Source organism: Salvelinus fontinalis, chromosome 12 (genome assembly GCF_029448725.1).
Source record: "Salvelinus fontinalis isolate EN_2023a chromosome 12, ASM2944872v1, whole genome shotgun sequence".
NCBI classification, from domain to species: domain Eukaryota; kingdom Metazoa; phylum Chordata; class Actinopteri; order Salmoniformes; family Salmonidae; genus Salvelinus; species Salvelinus fontinalis.
The window spans coordinates 56791500-56793514 of NC_074676.1; the positions used below are offsets into that span (position 1 = coordinate 56791500).

The 2015-nt window shown below is 45.6% G+C and overlaps 1 protein-coding gene across 2 annotated transcripts in view; it reads left to right on the plus strand.

Annotated features, from left to right (window-relative positions):
• Positions 1-1800, plus strand: part of LOC129867622 (lipoma-preferred partner homolog) — a 376963-nt gene extending 375163 nt beyond the window's left edge. For both annotated transcript variants that reach the window (XM_055941140.1, XM_055941139.1), the window contains one exon: positions 1528-1800. In XM_055941140.1, coding sequence (XP_055797115.1) covers positions 1528-1793 — 266 coding nt within the window. In that variant the 3' untranslated portion in view covers positions 1794-1800. The remainder of the gene's footprint in view (positions 1-1527) is intronic.
• The last annotated feature ends 215 nt before the right edge of the window (positions 1801-2015 follow it).

Here is a 2015-nt window from a genome sequence, read left to right on the forward strand (position 1 = left end):
GGAGGGTTTAGTGTGTAACATGAGGGTTTAGTGTGTAACATGAGTCTTTAGTGTGTAACATGAGGGTTTAGTGTGTAACATGAGTCTTTAGTGTGTAACATGAGGGTTTAGTGTGTAACATGAGGGTTTAGTGTGTAACATGAGTGTTTAGTGTGTAAAAGGGAGGGTTTAGTGTGTAACGTGAGGGTTTAGTGTGTAACATGAGGGTTTAGTGTGTAACATGAGGGTTTAGTGTGTAACGTGAGGGTTTAGTGTGTAAAAGGGAGGGTTTAGTGTGTAACGTGAGGGTTTAGTGTGTAACATGAGTCTTTAGTGTGTAACATGAGGGTTTAGTGTGTAACGTGAGGGTTTAGTGTGTAACATGAGGGTTTAGTGTGTAAAAGGGAGTGTTACACTTCATTTCATTTGACTCAAGTATACATCGTTCTTTTTTTTCTCTCAGTTTATTAAGTACAGATCTACGGTATGTCCATTGAAGCTATAACAGGATGCTCAATAATATTAGTGAGAGCGATATCACCATATCATCTGAAATAGATAGAAAATTATACTCCCCCCCCCCTCATCTCCAGCGTAAAAAAAAAAGATCCAGCCAAGACCATTCCTATGTCTTCAGATGTCGGCCCTCCCATTCACTTTGGCCCTTTCAACCGCCGATATAAAGGAACAACTTCTAGACATTCCCTTGAGATGCTATCAGGCCCTGGGATATGAAGTGTTCTGGGTGTCTGGCTCCTTTTTTTAACTTTGGTAGAAAGCCTTACTTCATCACACACTTGATTACAGATCAATAGTTGTAGTCGATCTGTTCTAATCAAGGAGTTGATTAGCAGGATCATAGGACGACAGAAGACCAGAGTTGTCTTTCATGATTTTCATCTTTATCATTGATAAAGCCCATTACTTTAAGAGTAGTGGGGGGACTGGTGTGAGTTTCTGCAGCCCAGTCTATCTGCTCCAGTTCTGAAGTATGTTGTCTTAATACACGGCCTCTGAAGGTCCTTTGAGGACGTTAGCTAGTGATCAGAAAGTAACCGGTTCGTATGGAAAGTTAGAACATAATACGGCTTATGATTGTCTCTCGAGTCACGATATGGAGACACTTTCTCCGTGGAGGCCACTTCTATACATGTACTATCATTCACTGTAGTGTCTCTATCTGCTCAAAACCGAGTCTCTATCTGCTCAAAACCGAGTCTCTTTCAGCTCAAAACCGAGTCTCTTTCAGCTCAAAAACCGAGTCTCTATCAGCTCAAAACCAAGTCTCTTTCAGCTCAAAACCGAGTCTCTATCTGCTCAAAACCAAGTCTCTTTCAGCTCAAAACCGACTCTCTATCTGCTCAAAACCAAGTCTCTTTCAGCTCAAAACCAAGTCTCTTTCAGCTCAAAACCAAGTCTCTTTCAGCTCAAAACCAAGTCTCTATCAGCTCAAAACCATGTACTGTAACACGTGTAGCAATAAGACCAGACAGTCAGACCTGTGGATGAACTAGTCTAACCCCCACCTCCTCTCCTCCTCTACCCCAGGGCGGTGTGCCAGCTGTGGGGATAATGTGGTGGGTGAGGGTACCGGCTGTACCGCCATGGACCAGGTCTTCCACGTGGACTGCTTCATCTGCATGACCTGCAGTGGCAGGCTGCGCGGTAAACCCTTCTACGCCGTGGAGAAGAAGGCCTACTGCGAGCCCTGCTACATCGTGAGTCTCAGCCCATCTGTACACAACACACACACAAACACAAACCCTTCTACGCCGTGGAGAAGAAGGCCTACTGCGAGCCCTGCTACATCGTGAGTCTCAGCCCATCTGTACACAACACACACACACGCACGCACGCACGCACGCACGCACGCACGCACGCACGCACGCACGCACGCACACACACACACACACACACACACACACACACACACACACACACACACACACACACACACACACACACACACACACACTGTACACACAGACACACAGTGTGTAAAAGTTCTCCTGAGCCCTGCTACATCGTGAGTCTCG